Genomic DNA, 14,093 nt, shown 5'->3' on the forward strand with positions numbered 1-14,093 from the left:
AACTCTTTGTGACCCCACGGACTGCAGCACACAAGGCTTCCTGTCCTTCACTATCTCCTGGAACTTGCTCAAACTCAAGTCCATTGAGGTGGTGATGCCATCCAACCATCTCATCCTCTGGCATCCCCTTCTCCTCCTGCCTTCAATCTTTCCCAGCTTTAGGATCTTTTCCAATGAGTCAGCTCTTCGCATTGGGTGGCCAAAGTATTGGAGCTTCAGCTTCAGCCTCAGTCCTTCCAATGAATATTCAGGACTGATTTCCTTTCAGATTGACTGGTTGGATCTCCTTGCAGTCCAGGGGACTCTCAAGAGACTTACACGTACATACATAAATAATAATAAAAAATTCTGTTCCTCAAGTGTACTATCCACATTTTAGGTCCTGCATAGCTACATTTAGCTAGTGGCTACTGTTCCATGATTAGCACAGATGTTATAGGACATTTCCATCAACGTAGAGCATTGCATGCTGTGCTGTGACCCAGCATCCCGAGTCCTCTGACCAGCTGGTGCTGAGTCTGTTTTGCCCAGTCTGTTCCAGTCTCTTCCCTGGGTCCATCTACCTGAAGGTGGCCCACATGTCTGATAATGTACACCCCGAGGCCTGAGAGGTGACCAAGGGGTGACCAGATATGAGGAGTAGGGAAGGGGAGAGTGGCTGGACCTCGGTTGTGTAGGTGTGGATATCTGCCTGCATGTACCAGTGCCCTCCGGTAGGGGAGTGTGGGGTGGGCAGGCAGAGACAAGAAAGGTGGTCTTGGGCCCCAGGAGTTAGGGGCCAGCTCTCTCTGCTGCAGGAGACTCTGAGGAGTCTCAGAATTTAAATCTGAACCAACCCTTCCAGTTTAAATGATGACATACTTGGCAAAGCAGGACGATAGAATATATTTTACGTTAACAGTTTATTTTCTTGATTTGCAACATTTAAATATTTAGGTAGGTGGTATGTGGACCTCCTTTTGTACTTTTGCCCCAGGTGTCACATGCCCGGAGCTATGTAAGTGCATGTGGTTAAGATTTTTAATTTATGAAATGACGGATGCGTTTCAAAGTAATTTGTTCAGGAAAAAAAGTAGAGCACATATGAACTTTCCAAATTGTTGTGAGCAGATGTGACCCAAAGCTAGAGATCTGCTCTTGGTTTGAATTTTTCTAGTGTTACTTGTTATAGTTGCCTGTGAGATGGTTATTGATAGTCACATGGGTGTACTGCTTGGCATTCTTGATTATTCAAGAGAAAGTACAGTTTTTTCCTTGAATGATAGTTTATGTTTAGACAAGGCACAGACTGTTCTACTTGATAGATTTTTTTTTTTTAAATAAAAAAAATTGAAAAGCATTGGCTAAGGCATACGTCTCGATGGTACCGGCAGCTGTGACTTGGAGTCCAAATAGTCATGTCTACATAATTTTGTCAGAGCTCTAATTAACATTCGATTCTTGTCTTAGTTGGAATATTTCATGATCCAAGCCTTAAATCAGAAGACAAGTGAAAAAATGAAGAGAAGGAAGATGAGCAACTCGTTTCATGGAATTAGACCACCTCAGCTTGAACAGCCAGGTGCATTTATTAGCCTGTGTCTAAACATTCTGTTGATATTTATTGTAGATCGTTTCAAAAGCGTGGGGGCAATTGTTCTCAAATTCGAGTGTGTTCAGGACTCACCTGACATTCCGATTCAGTGAATCTGGGCTGGAGTCTGAATCTGATTTTTAAATAAGCCTCCCAGATGATTCTGAAGCAGGTGGCACCTGGATCACGTTTTGAGGACTATTGTCTTGAAAACTTGAACCTATAGATTCTTTTTAGAATGGTGTGTGTGGTAGAGAGCTGCTCAAAATTACAGTCCAGTGAGAAATAACCAGATGTGATGCATGAACTTTGAGTGGATACAGGTTCCATAAAAACATCTGAAAGATGTTCTTGGGACAGTTGGGTAAAATTTCATTATGGATGGGAAATTAGATGATACTATGAGATTACTGTTGATGTTCTTATATATGATAATAGTATTGTGTTTAGTAGAAGAATGTTCTTATTCCTAGGAGATAAATATGAGTTATGAGTAAATATGAAAGTATTTAGAACTAAAGTATCCTAATGATTACAGATTACTTTTAAATGATTTGTGAGTGAAGGAGAGATGCACACACACAGAGGGAGAGAGAAAATTTAGAGAAAAGGCCAAAAAGGAAAGTGTTAATAATTACAGAATTTAAGGGCAAGATATATGTGTGCTCATTGTATCATTCTTTGAGGTTTTTGACTGAAAATGTTCATGATATAGGGCTAGAGGAAAATAAAATTAAAAAAAATTATATCAACTTGCCAGAACTTATTGCATAATCTTGTAATAGCAATGGTAAAATAATACTCTATTCAGATCAAGTAATTATGGATATTGTTTGTGCTTGATAAGTATTTGGTGAATGAATGAATGTACATGAACAAGCCAAGAGAGTGTAATTTTGTATGGGAAGTCAGTTCCAAAAGTGTGGACACATACACCGTAAAATTGGCTTTGAACATTGTGATGTGCAGGGTGAAAGGGGTGATGCGGTCTGTTATGTAGCAAACCCTGGGCCCTTAATTACTTCCTGGATGTGAAGATGAGTGGGGAATGGCCAAGTCAATAATGCTGATGCATAATTTCTTAGTTCTTATTAATCAAGAAGAGAAAACATACCAATTGCTCAGACAAGGCAACATTCTTCAGGTCATTTAGCACTACAACCTGTGGGTCTTCCTCTGGGGCCAGCAGGGCAGAGAGTGGGCAGGAGTGCCCTTCCCACGGGAGCGCTGTGGCATCGCACTGACTAACTCAGGGTCCGGGCGCACCTTTGTTCCGGCGCCGACTTCTTCTAAGGACGGATCCCTGGCTTTGGGGCATGTGGTTTTTATAAACTGTTCTCAGACAGTCAGGATCTGTAGGGTGCCTCTGGTGATGGAGAGAAGAGGATGGATAGGGTACAGGGCAGAAAGAGCCTGGCCCCCAACTTACCTTGTTGTCCAGTTAGTAGACTGGAGTTCTGCTTTAGAATAAAGAATTGTTTTTATTCCTGAAGAAGGCTGAATTGTACGGGTTTACATGATTGTATATCCTCCAGGCAACCCTTCCCAGGTCACGTTTTCCTCAGCACAGCTTTAGATGAAAGTTAGCAGACTGTTCACAATTCGGGTCTATGATGAGGACCTGGGCTGTGGTTCTCCAGGCTGATGTTCTGAATTGATGGAGGCTAATCTAATTTAGTTAGTGATCCAACTAGGGAATGGAAGGTTACCTGCCCTTGTGGAAATCATGGAGCCTGACCAGCAATCTCCCTGACGTGTGCCGAGAGGAAGAAGCTGGTTGTGGGGCAGCATAATGTTTTACTAGGAGGGAAAGACAAACTTTAGCATCGGAATAAAATGGTCAAGGTGGTTTTAAACCATCGAGTCCAAGACTCTGAACCCTGGCTTTTAAGAGGCTGCAGTTTTAACAATTCATTCCTCTGCCTTCAGTTATTCTGGAAGGAAAGCGACTTCAGGTGTGAGGTTGGGCTCTTCAGAACTTTCAGAAATTTCTTTGAATTTTTTTATCAGGTGAAGAATGATAACAGCCAACATAACTGAAATCTAGCATTTGGACAAATATTTTATGTGGGGCCACACATAGTGAGAAATGCTCTTTGTGGCATTGGTACATTTTTCATTTGTACTATAAAAAGTAAATACAGTATTTCTGTGTATCTGTGTCATTCCTGGATAGTTTATAATTAGATGAAGCTATAGAAAAGGTGCTGTTTTTCTGGATCCAAAATGGCCAAATATTGGCAACTTCCTATGGTTCAACCTAATAATATTGAAAAAAAATATTGTTTTGTTGTGTTTAAACCTGAAGTGACGGGGGTCTGTGGACCTAAAGCAGTTTGTTATTCTTATTTTCTTTTTTGAAACAGAGAAAATGCCGGTCTTGAAGGCTGAAGCATCGCATTATAACGCCGACTTAAACAACTTGCTGTTCTGCTGCCAGTGTGTGGATGTCGTGTTTTACAGCCCAGATTTAAAGGAGGTGGCCGAGGCCCACAAGATCGTTCTCTGCGCCGTCAGCCACGTGTTCATGCTGCTCTTCAGCGTGAAGAGTCCTGCTGACATTCAGGATTCCAGTATCATCCAGACTACCCAGGATCTCTTTACTATCAACAGAGACCCCGCGTTTCCAGGTGCTAGCCAGGAGTCTCCGGGCAACCCGCCCTTACGAGTCATCGTTAAAGATGCCTTCTTCTGTTCTTGTTTATCGGACATCCTGCGCTTCATTTACTCAGGTACCTTGTCAAATGGTTCTGGTACAGCCTCGTGAGCTTTTGAAATGAAGTGTGCCCCTGGTCTTCATGTGTTACCAGTTGGTTTTATCTTTCTCTTCTTCATACTATCTGAGGTGAAGATTGTAAATGCAGTGGTGTTTGCTTTATCCACAGGAACTGGTCCAAGCTTTCTCTCCTTACAAGTTTCCTTGCCTTAGTTTTACATCTACCTGTAGAAACAGTAACCTCTTTTCCTATTGAGCGAGTATGTTAGTATTTTAAGTGTTAGTCACTTAGTTGTGTCCGACTCTATGATCTCATGGACTGTAGCCCTCCAGGCTCCTCTGTGCATGGAATTCTCCAGGCAAGAATACTGGAGGGGGTAGCCATTCCCTTTTCCAGGGATTTTCCTGACCTAGGGATCAAACCCGGATCTCCCACATTGCAGGCAAATTCCTTACCATCTGAGCCACCAGGGAAGCCATTATATTTAAAAGAATATTCAGAATTCATTTTGAATATTCAATATTTAAGAATTCATTGTCTGATTTAACTTTAAAGAAATAGAATTCTTCAAATATATATGAAAATAAGTGTCTTTACTTATTCTTGTTTGACTCAGATTTTGGAGGGAATTGAAGGGAGAAATTACCATGATCATTGCATTCAGTTTAGCAACTAGAAACAGTATCTAAAATTAGTTCAGACTGAAATCTAATTAACTTTGACTATGACTGTTTCAAACTACTGTTACTTCTGTGCTCTTATCTTTGTAAGATTCAGCTTATCAATTGTTTTTTGTCTTATCCTTTTAAAAGCTCAGTATAGCACATATATTCTAAAGATTAGACTTTTTAATTTGAGTTATTTTAACAGGGTGGCTTCCTGGGTAACTCAACTGGTAAAGAATCCACCTGCAATGCAGAAGACCTGGATTCAGTCCCTAGGTTGGGAGGAGTCCCTGGAGGAGGGCGTGGCCACTCACTCCAGTATTCTTGCCTAGAGAATCCCTATGGATTCAGTCAAATGATTGATGATAAGATTTTTCTTTTTTTCATTGGGGTTGTGTTTAGTTTTGCAAGTTAAGAAGTTAATGGTTGTGAAAAATACAGTTGTAGCATGCAGATTAAGTGGATTAAAAATATACATATTGGAGTTGAATGTGGTGATATAAATCTTAAATCCATTAAGTGAATATTTTCTTAGAATTTTCCACCCCTGCAGAGCATACCAGCAGTCAGTGCCTTCGGCCTGGCAGCCTCTCTGTAAGTGTAGGCTGAACTAATAATGAGTAGACTCTAGTGGCTGTGAATCATTATGTGAACAAACCAGATAAGCTAGAGTCTTCATTTAGCACAATGGATTTTTATGTTTAAACTTAGAATCTCACAGTTTAGAATTAGAACTAATTTTGAAAAGCCAAAATGTTTACACGTTAAAAGAAAAAAAATGTCTTTAATGATATGTCAGAGAACCATGATGGAAGTGTTTGGCTTTTCTTTTCAATGAGTCTGCTGTTGAAGTCATGAATTATTCAGCATGTTTCCCACAGTATCCATTAAATACTTTCAAAGGCACATGAGCACTTTGAGGTCAGTTCTATCCTCTTTAATACGGTAGCAATAAAATAACTAAATGTATGTCCAGTGACAGAACCTGCTTATCTTTCTCCTAGGGAGTAATTTTTTTTTTAATTGTAAAATTCATACATACAGATGGGAAAAAGGGGGAGAGAAAAGAAGAAAGTTCTCACGCCCTAGTACCTTTCCCCAGAGTTGATTGCCTGTTAGAAGTCGTTCATGTGTTCACTGTCTGATGCTTTTTGAGAGAAATGAATATGTTGAGAAACTTGCTGTAATGAAAATGTAACCTTTGGTGACTGCTGTTTCCTGGGAACCACAGGTAGTTTCCATGGGTGGAGCATGGAGTGGGAGGGGATGGCTGGAAGGAGATGAGGCTGGCAGGGCCCTTGGGAGCTGCTCCTGCTGTTCTGAGAAGCTTTTCTAGAACTTTATGCATGATCAGACTGGGCTTTGGGAAGATCCTCTCTAATGATGGTGGGAAGGTGGAAGAGCAGGCAAGATGAGTGCAGTTAGGAAGCACTGTTATTCTGGAGCTCAGCCTAAGGAAGGCCAATATTCTTAAAATAGGTGGTTGGTCTTGTAGCCTCTCTATCACCAGTACCAGTGCTCTTCAAACCTTAAAGTACCTGCCAGTCACCTGGTGATCTTGTTAATGTGCAGACTCCGATTCGGTGGGCCCTGGTGGGGCATCAGTTCAGTTCAGTCGCTCAGTCATGTCCAACTCTTTGCGACCCCAGGGACTGCAGCACACCAGGCTTCACTGTCCATCACCAACTCCTGGAGCTTGCTCAGACTCATGTCCATTGAGTCGATCATGCTGTCCAACCATCTCATCCTCTGTTGTCCCCTTCTCATCCTGCCCTCAGTCTTTCCCAGCATCAGGGTGTTTTCTAGTGAGTCAGTTCTTCGCATCAGGTAACCAAAGTATTGGAGTTTCAGCTTCAACATCATTCCTTCCAAGGAACATTCAGGACTGATTTCTTTTAGGTTTGACTGGTTTGATCTCTTTGCAGTCCAAGGGACTCTCAAGAGCCTTCTCCAACACCACAGTTCAAAAGCATCAATTCTTTGGTGCTCAGCTTTCTTTATGGTTCAACTCTCACATCTGTACATGACTACTGGGAAAACCATAGCTTTGACTAAATGGACTTTTGTCAGTAAAGTAATGTCTCTGCTTTTTAATATGCTGTCTAGGTTGGTCATAGCTTTTCTTCCAGGGAGCAAGCTGAATTTCATGGCTGCAGTCACCATCCACGGTGATTTTGGAGCCCAAGAAAATAAAGTCTGTCACTGTTTCCACTTTTTCCCCATCTATTTGTCATGAAGTGATGGGACCAGATGCCGTGATCTTAGTTTTTTGAATGTTGAATTTAAAGCCAACTTTTTCCCTCTTCTTTCACTTTCATCAGGAGGCTGTTTAATTCTTCGCTTTCTGCCATAAGGGTGGTGCCATCTGCATATCTGAGGTTACTGATATTTCTCCCAACAATCTTGATTGCAGTTAGTGCTTCATACAGCCCAACATGGAACCAGTTCGTTGTTCCATGTCCAGTTCTAGCTGTTGCTTCCTGACCTGTGTACAGATTTCTCAGGCAGGTCAGGTGGTCTGGTATTCCCATCTCTTTCAGAATTTTCCACAGTTTGTTGTAATCCACACAGTCAAAGACTTTAGTGTAGTCAATGAAGCAGAAGTAGATATTTTTCTGGAACTCTCTTGCTTTGTCAATGATCCAGCGGATGTTGGCAATTTGATCTCTGGTACCTCTGCCTTTTCTAAATCCAGCTTGAACATCTGGAAGTTCTCGGTTCATGTACTGTTGAAGCCTGGCTTGGAGAATTTTGAGCATTACTTTGCTAGTGTGTGAGATGAATGCAATTGTGCAGTAGTTTGAATATTCTTTGGCATTGCCTTTCTTTGGGATTGGAATGAAAACTTATCTTTTTCAGTCCTGTGGCCACTGCTGAGTTTTCCAAATTTGCTGGCATATTGAGTGCAGCACTTTCACAGCATCATTTTTTAGGATTTGAAATAGCTCAGCTAGAATTCCATCATCCCCATTAACTTTGTTCGTAGTGATGCTTCCTAAGGCCCACTTGACTTCATATTCCGGGTTATCTGGCTCTAGGTGAGTGATCACACCATCATGGTTATCTGGGTCATGAAGATCTTTTTTGTACAGTTCTGTGTATTCTTGCCACCCCTTCTTAATATCTTCTGCTTCTGTTAGGTCCATACCATTTCTGTCCTTTATTGTGCCCATCTTTGCATGAAATGTTCCCTTGGTATCTCTAATTTTCTTGAAGAGGTCTCTAGTCTTTCCCATTCTACTATTTTCCTGTATTTCGATTGATCACTGAGGAAGGCTTTCTTATCTCTCTTTGCTATTCTTTGGAACTCTGCATTCAGGTGGATATATCTTTCCTTTTCTCCTTTGCCTTTCGCTTCTCTTCTTTTCTCAACTATTTGTAAGGCCTCCTCAGACAACCGTTTTGCCTTTTTGCATTTCTTCTTGGGGATGATTTTGATCACCGCCTCCTATACAGTGTAACAAATATCCATCCATAGTTCTTGGCAGGCACTCTATCTATCAGATCTGACCCCTTGAATGCATGAGGGTCTGCATTTCCAGTAGTCTCCAGGCAGTGCTGATGTTTTGTACCACAAGTTGCTGCCGTACCTGCTCTTGGTAGAACTGGGACCACCAGCCACAGCCAGGGGATGAGGGCCTGGAATTCAGCCCAGAGGCCCTGGAGAGGAACCCAGTGATTAGTCTCAGGGAACAGGGTCAAAGTGGAATCGCCTGCCAGGCTGGCTGACACAGAGCTCTCTGGCGCTGGGGCTGTCCATGCATTCTTGTACCCCCTGCCTGAAGTTGAGGCAAGCGAATGCTCAGTGGTTGGGTGGAAAGCCAGTGAGCCTGGCAGTAGTGCCTAGAAGGCAGAGGTGCATGATGACATGGAGAGCTTGCTGAGCTGCAAACCCCAACCAGTTCAGGGCATGGACTTCTCAGTCTGACGCTTAGCTGTTGCCTCTCTGCTCTGAGCTTTGTTTGCGTGTGACCCAGGCAGGACGTAGTGCTAGGTACACACTGGCCACAGGCCACTGACCTGGGGCTACAGGGAGACCTGGATGTGGGTTGAGGGAAAAGGAAAGTGAATGCTTCAGCAGGTGCCTGATAATTATTCTTTAACTATTTACTCAGTATAACCTCAGACTCAAGCAAAAGTGCTACTGTTCGTTGTGTTTAAAAAGACAACAATCTCAGCAAAATACCATTTATTGAGAAGAAAAATCGACCAGATTCCCAATCTCAAATGTCTAAACATTTTCTGATGTTTTGTTTTTGCCCTTTGATCTTTTCTTGGTGCATAGGTTGCTTATTTTAAAAAAATATGTTTTTTAATTAAAGCAAACTAAAATTTGAAACCTAATTTTTTTTTTTCCCTCAGAGACTTAAGAGGCTGGGCTTATGTATTTTCTGTTTGTTTATCTTATTGTTGTCCAACATCTAAAAACTTTTGAACAGAGCACAAGTCTTAAGACACAGTTTCACACTGGTTTCCTCCTCGCCGCCCAGGCCTAGCCGCAGGTCCTGTTGGGAACCGTGGAAGACAGGAGCGGGTTGTGCTCACGTCAGTTGGACCGGGAAGCAGAGGCAGAACCCATGAGAGGGCGTGCTCCGGAATGTTTGCCCTGAGCAAACATGGGCTGAAAAACCCTATTAAACTTGTCTCCTCCTTTTTTTAGAAAAATGAACTAAATGACAGAGAATGTCTCCATTCTTTTTAAAAATTTTAAATTTTTAAAAATAATTTTCTTTTAACCTTTAGGAATTTGAAATGTTGCAGATATTGTGTCTACCATGGATATTCGAGTCCTGTATTTAGGAAGGGCCTTTTAATACTGTGGTTAACACTTTACCCCTGTAATGAAGGCCTCTGTTCATTTTCATATTCAAATTTCTGAGCAAACAGGCACAGTGAAAGTGCGTATATTAATTTCCTCTTGGATAGCTGCTAACATTGCATAATGTCTGAGTACGTCATGACTACCACTGACATTGCGTGTGCATGCTCAGTGGTGCCCGACTCTTTGCAACCCCATGAACTGGAGCCCGCCAGGCTGCTCTCTCCGTGGGATTTTCCAGGCAGGAATACTGGAGTGGATTGCCATTTCTTTCCCCGGGGGATCTCCCTACCCAGGGATCAAACCCACGTCTCTTGGGTTTTCTGCATTGTCAGGCGGATTCTTTACCACTGAAGGAGGAATAATCTGAGAAGTGAAGCCTGCAGTTTCCTGGTCTTGAGGAGTAATCCTTAAATGGCATACAATTGTAACATTCTTACGATACTGTGTACAGCCTTTATGCTGGCAAATTCCTGAGTCACAGGATCTCAGATGGATAGCAATTGAAATCTTTGTAAGAGCATCAAGAATTTAGCTTTGAGCTCTTCCTGCCACAGATGGCCCTTAGAATTTCACATCACTTATTGAAATGCTGCCAGGGTAAATGAATTTGTGGAAATGAGCGTAGTATTCTCCAGCTCTTTAAATTATTCTGTGATATGCTCTTTTCTGCACTGCATAAAAGAACAGCTGAATGCACATGGGTAGATCATGCTCTCTAAGGCTAAGTAAATAAGTGCTCTAAGAAGTTAAAGAAAATCACAATCAGTTATGTAGGATGACATCTAGAGCTCTGCTGTAACATATAGTACTATGCCTATTGTTAGCAGTAGTGGAGAAGGCAGTGGCACCCCACTCCAGTACTCTTGCCTGGAAAATCCCATGGACGGAGGAGCCTGGTGGGCTGTAGTCCATGGGGTCCCTGAGGGTCGGACACGACTGAGCAACTTCACTTTCACTTTTCACTTCCATGCATTGGAGAAGGAAATGGCAACCCACTCCAGTGTTCTTGCCTGGAGAATCCCAGGGATGGGGGAGCCTGGTGGGCTGCCGTCTCTGGGGTTGCACAGAGTTGGACACGACTGAAGCGACTTAGCAGTAAGGGTATGTTCTGTGTTGTTGTATTGAACTCGGCCATGGTGGGAGCATGTACCCCACAGAATAGCAAATGCCCCAAATGAGGACTCTCCTTCCCCCACCCCGCTCCCAGGATACACTGTAGTAGTCATGAAGGGCAGGTAAGGAGAAGTTTAAGATAGGCAAGGATGCCAAGCGCTGCAGGACTCAGCTCTAATGAGGCCTGAGAGCAACTGGACTGCCAGTCTGATTCTAAAAGATTAGTTTTGGATCTCCTTGGTACAGCCTGGCGGCAACTGCCTAATCTCACTGATTCAGTAAATGTTCATTCCGTGCCCTCTCCACTCCCCAGTATTCATGAAGGCACCTGGCAAAGTTCTGGATACCTGAAGGGAAATACCAGAAGAGAAGGACCAAGAGCAAATAGAAAAGGATCTCAAGTTACCCAGAGACATAAATCAGCTGAATTCATACCAGTTGTTAATGGTGGAGATAGAACTAGAACCTGGGTCTCCCAACTGTGTCCACCCACTCTGTATCTTTTTCAGTTGTATTTTTAGGATTTAGGACTGTCTATAAGGGATGGGCTGGATGGGGGTAATCTCTACAGAAATGCACTTTTGGAAACTTAGCTGTGTTGATAATAAGATTCACTTGATGTGGAAAAGGCCAGTTGGGAGTAGGAAGGCTGGGTAGGAGACTGCTGTGGGCCAAAGAGAGAAGTGTTTGGGGGAAGGGGAGACATTTTGCTGATCCTGGACGAGGAGACTGTAAGGCACAGAGGAAGAGGGGCTGACGGGAGTGAAGTGAACCTAAGAAGAGACGGCTTAAACATGGGTTGGTGTGAAAAGGGCAAGAGGGACCGGGTGGGGTGAGTTTTCTTTTTTTAATGTCCCAGTTGTGTGGTTCTACAGAAAATTATCCAGCTCTCTTCTTCCGGTTGGTTCTGTAAGAACTGGCTACGGAACATCCTCATCTGACCTTGACAGTGCATGAAACCAGGATGCATTCTGTTCCTTTGCCTGATGGTAGTCACTGCCCTTCATGATTGGTATCACTGAATCCAGCCTTAGAAAGGACCGAATCCGCCTTGTACTCAGAGCAAGTAAATGAGTTGAGTGTTGGCCCTCTTGTGATGGGAACTCATATTCTAGCTGTTGCTGTTATCTTTAGCTGATCGCCTGTTCTATAAAGAGGTGGCAGCTATTCAGGAAGAAGACTCCAGCTTTTGAGAAATAATTTAGGTGAAGGGAAACTTTTTTTTTTTTAAACGTGAAAGCTGTTTAAACGTTTTAGTGTAATTGCAAGAATATATGTTTGATAAATAAAAATTAAAAGAAAATACTAAAAAGAAAGAGAAACATTGATACTCAGTAAAATATTTATCTTTCTTCCTGCTTTAACAAAAAATTCAATATATACTGATTTTTTTACAGGTGCCTTCCAGTGGGAAGAGTTAGAAGATGATATCAGGAAGAAATTGAAAGATTCTGGAGATGTTTCAAATGTAATTGAGAAAGTTAAATGCATTTTAAAAACACCAGGAAAGGTAAATTGGTTTATTGTAAGTTACTTTCTCTGAATTATAACTGGTATACTAAGGTGAATATACTGTGGAGTCATGAGGAAAGTTGATAATGTATTTTTTTCCTTAAGTCTATTTTTTGCTGTTTAAATGTTTTAAATATAAATATATGATTTCTTGCTATCTCTGCTTTTAATTCACGTAAGAATTCAAATGTGTATGAGTCATGTCTTTAAAATGTTGGTTTGTGAATTCTGTTCCCTGAGACATTCCCCTAGGACTCTGGGAATATGCAGTCTATGTTAAGAATGAAGGCTGTTGGATTTGCCCAGTTATAGTCAGGCTAATGGGAGACGATGCTTTCTCACTGCTCACAGTTTCATTCCAAACAGTTTTCAGGGGCATGGCAGTTTCAGTGTGTGTCTTTTTCAAGAGTTTCGAGAAATCTCCTTGACTAGGTGGACAGCTGAGGATTTGTTTCTTATCCAGTATAGAGTTAAAATCATAGGTTCAAAGATTATAGAAATATAGACTTTGTATATGGTCATAAACTATTGCACATGAAAACCCTAGTAACTGAGATTTTGCAGAGTCTGTAAGAGCCTTAAGAGTAAATCTGTTCACTTTTAAGATGACTACATTAAACAATTTAGCCAGAATCATATTTCAGATTCTGTGATAAGCAAATCGGCTACAGTAGATAAAAAGGCAAGTTGTGTGCACTGCTTAGCAGAATAGAGGTTTATGTTAAATGTAAGAAAAATGATTATTTCTTTAATTTTTTATACAGGTGACTGTCAATGCTACAACCTAAGTTTATTAACATTTTAAGTTAATGTTTCAAAACTGCACTAAGTTTTTATAAAGATTCCTGACTATTCTTTAAATAAAAAAAAAAAGATCTCTTTTTAAACAAAATATGGAATTAAAGGATAAGACCATTCTTTTCTTGTTTTAATAACACATTGAAGCAGGTATACAGAAGCTGGCCACTTGTGCAGGTGTATGGCAGGGTGGTAGCTCTTACAACCTAATTCAGCTAAATAATGCTTTTGTAGAAATGTGCATTATAGACTTGCACTCTGCTTTCCAAAAGTTCTCTAGATGAAGTTGCTCACAGACCAGTGAAAATACATATATTCTCTCCAAACTTCTGCCCTCGCTTTTTTTTTTTTCTTCAAATTCAAGGCATAGTTGGAAGTTCTTGGTGGCCTAATAGTTAGAATTCTGGGCTTTCATTGCTGTGGCCTGAGTTCAGTCCCTGGTCAGGAAATTAAGATCCTACAAGCCATGTGGTATGGCCCCAAAAAAAAAAAAAATCAAGGCTTGGTGACAAGGAAATCTGTTATACAGATTCATAATCTTTATATATTGATACTTAAAATACATCTACATGTATTCATGATGTACAAATTCATAACCTTTACCTAAATGTTTAGGACAGAAGTGCTGCCTGTTGTTCTAAACCTGAGCTTTTCCTTGGGTTGGATTCTGAACAGTCATTCCTTTGAGTAGCAAGAATAAAACAACTTCTTCTTGGGTAAGGGAAAGCTGGGGCCTGTATTAGTCCATGGAACTGAATTAAATCCTTCCTTTGTACAGGGGGACACAGGGGTTCTTATGTGCTTTCCTCCTGTGCTTTCCCGGGGGTGTCTCTTCTTTGAGTATTGGGAATGAGGAAATACTCCGTTTAAATTGTGTCTGCCACAAATTACCT

General features: G+C 41.5%; 1 protein-coding gene across 1 annotated transcript in view; it reads left to right on the top strand.

Annotated features, from left to right (window-relative positions):
* RHOBTB3 (Rho related BTB domain containing 3) overlaps nt 1–14,093 on the top strand; it is a 57,859-nt gene that overhangs the window by 19,236 nt on the left and 24,530 nt on the right. The window contains exons 5-7 of the mRNA XM_055565134.1: nt 1,450–1,561; nt 3,940–4,305; nt 12,288–12,400. Coding sequence (XP_055421109.1) covers nt 1,450–1,561; nt 3,940–4,305; nt 12,288–12,400 — 591 coding nt within the window. The remainder of the gene's footprint in view (nt 1–1,449; nt 1,562–3,939; nt 4,306–12,287; nt 12,401–14,093) is intronic.

The sequence above is a fragment of the Bubalus kerabau genome, chromosome 1 (genome assembly GCF_029407905.1).
Source record: "Bubalus kerabau isolate K-KA32 ecotype Philippines breed swamp buffalo chromosome 1, PCC_UOA_SB_1v2, whole genome shotgun sequence".
NCBI classification, from domain to species: domain Eukaryota; kingdom Metazoa; phylum Chordata; class Mammalia; order Artiodactyla; family Bovidae; genus Bubalus; species Bubalus kerabau.